The following is a 2,486-nucleotide window of genomic DNA, read 5'->3' as shown; positions in this document are numbered from 1 at the left end:
GAGCAACGCGGAGAAGGTATAGTGCGGCCAGGTGGAGAGGAGTCGGAGATTGGCCGATCGGGTGCCTGTGAAGGACTGTCGGAACCGAAGAACGTGAGGTGAGGAGGAAGGGGCCAGGGGTCACAGGGATGGCCGAGGGCAGCTAGAGAAGGACGGATCGACCCGCGTCAGCGTCCGTCGGCCACGGAGACAGGAGCAGACGTTTAGAGCATGTGTAGCGGATGCGCTTTCCCGCCGTCGGCCCGTATATTTGCGGCCGATTTAACGTTTGCAGGCTGGAACAGAAACGCTATTTTTTGACCGGTCCATAAGAAATATACAAGCGCCCCGCAAATTGATGTTTCTGCCGTTATATGTAGGTGGGGGGGGGGGCGTTCTAGGGTTTCCTTCTCAGACAGATCAGCCCCCCTCAGCAACAGTCTACTCCCCCTTCACCACCTCCTTTCTTAGCTTCGACGAGTGATTCCCGCCAGTTTTTCCCCTCTCAAGCGCACATCCATGGTAGGAGAAGGGCGCAGACGTGGAGGCCGTCGTGGGTCGTTGCCGCACAAACGCGGCGGCATGACGCGGAGGCCGACAGCTCCAGCCAGGCCGCCGCCGAGCTATGGCGTCGGTGCAACCGTGTAACAGCGACTCCCTCTCCTGCAACGGCGACAATGAGCTCCATGTGCAGCTCTGGCCGACGACGAAGAAGCTCTACGAGGCGGAGATCGTGCACAACGCCACAAAGGAGGCGGTGGCGGCCGGCGAAGAGGGTGTCGTCGAACGCCTCGAGGCGGCGAAGGCGGACTACGAGCTCGCCTACACCCTCTACCACTCGGCATGTGTGAGCACTTCCTCAACGTGAAACGGTGAGCCGCCGCCGGCCCTCCGTCGATCTAAGTTATCTGAACTGATCTATGTAGAGGGACCTTTTATGTTTAAGTTTTTAAATTTGTGATATTTGTTCTGCGTCAGAGATGAATTGCGTGTAAAATTGTTTTAGAGCGAATCATAAAATGATTTGACGGGTAGGGAATTTAGAGGCTTTGCTAGAGTTTGCTCTTAGGCCAGGGCAAGTCGGAGGTGAAGACGTTCGTTTTCTATTTTCACAAGACATTGTTTAGTTGTAGGGGACTAATGGAAGTTTAAGTAGGAAGGGGACTGGGAATTGAGGAAGCCAATTCACACCGATTTCTTTTAGGGGTAGTTTTACCTATGTCAACTCCTATCATATGCCAAGCAAGGGAATGTGAGTAAAAATCTACTCCTACAACCCTTGTGCAAACTCGCATTCCCTTGTCCGAGTGTTTATCAAATAGGCTGTAGGGGTTGGGTTGATCCGACCACCCAATCCGTAGGTTGGTTGGATCCTAATCCAACGGCTGTGAGCGATCGATTGAAACTAAAAACAACTGCGGGCCAGCAAACAAACGAAGACATTTTAGGAGCAAGGCTAATGGTGAAACATCATCATCAGATACACGCAGGATTAGTAGTTTGAAGAGCTTTAAACTCGCAAATAACATCACACCTTACATGCATGTCTTGAGCAAAAGAAAAGGGAATCGAAGCAAGCAAGACCTCAACCAGGCTCGGCCGCTTGACCATACAAGCAACGAACCAGCACGCGCCACGGCCTCCGGCACCGGCACCGGCGGCAGCAAAGCTCAGCCGCGCGCGCGAGGCCCCAACTCCGCCGAGAGCGCCACCGAGCACGCGCGCACGCACGTATTACGAACACCGTACACGTGCGTGCTCTGAGCCGCGCCGGCCGTGCGCGCCGCCGGTGGCACTAATCTAGGCGCCAATCTTGTAGTTGCTGTAGCCGCCGACGTCCTCCTTGATCATCTCGAGGTCCCTGGAGGAGGCGACGGCCATGGACATGGCCCGCCGGTGGCGCCCCGCCCCCTGCTGCTGCTGCTCGGTCGCGCCGCCGCCGTCCGCCTTCCGGTGCTCGTCGGACGGCGGCACGTCGTCGAGGGCCGCGAAGTTCTCCGGCAGCGCGAACACGCTCTGAGACGCCCGGCGCTGGTGACGCCCCATCCGCTGCGACGACATGGTTCGAGCTTAGGCGTGTGTGCACGGGAACACGAGGACTCGCTTGGGTTGCTTCGGCCGTGTGTTTGTGTGGGTGATGGTGTTGTGCTGGGAAGAGAGCAGCGGAGGCGGAGGCTTTATATAAGAGGAGAATGCTCGGTTTGGACGGCCGGTGAGAAAGAGAGGAGCTAATTTCCCTTTTCTTGGAGGAGAAAAAACATCATTAACCAACTGTTTTGGCTTCACCTGGTAGTACACCAGTACTAGATATTTCCATTGTTCGCAAGAAACAATTATCACAAACATGAGTTAGTTATCGTGTCCATCTCATATCATAGAATGGAGCGGGTGCCAATGTGCCATTGCCACGAGTCATACAAAACGAAGAAAAAATCCAATGAAAATTGTACTGTACAATTGGAAATAGGCGTAACTCATAGCCAAAAACAACATTGACTTGTAATAGC

At 54.6% G+C, this 2,486-nt stretch overlaps 1 protein-coding gene across 1 annotated transcript; it reads right to left on the bottom strand.

Annotated features, from left to right (window-relative positions):
- Nucleotides 1-1,471: 1,471 nt before the first annotated feature.
- Nucleotides 1,472-2,144, bottom strand: LOC125535917. Its single transcript, XM_048698987.1, has one exon. The coding sequence runs from the start codon at nt 2,038-2,040 to the stop codon at nt 1,780-1,782; it is 261 nt and encodes an 86-aa protein (XP_048554944.1). The 5' UTR covers nt 2,041-2,144; the 3' UTR covers nt 1,472-1,779.
- Nucleotides 2,145-2,486: the final 342 nt, after the last annotated feature.

This window comes from Triticum urartu, chromosome 1, assembly GCF_003073215.2.
Source record: "Triticum urartu cultivar G1812 chromosome 1, Tu2.1, whole genome shotgun sequence".
NCBI lineage: Eukaryota > Viridiplantae > Streptophyta > Magnoliopsida > Poales > Poaceae > Triticum > Triticum urartu.
This window is presented reverse-complemented; position numbering and strand designations above follow the sequence as displayed.

Bases quoted from the DNA above. Each gene is read 5' to 3' on its own strand.
- LOC125535917 (XM_048698987.1), bottom strand. From the start codon at position 2,040: ATGTCGTCGCAGCGGATGGGGCGTCACCAGCGCCGGGCGTCTCAGAGC.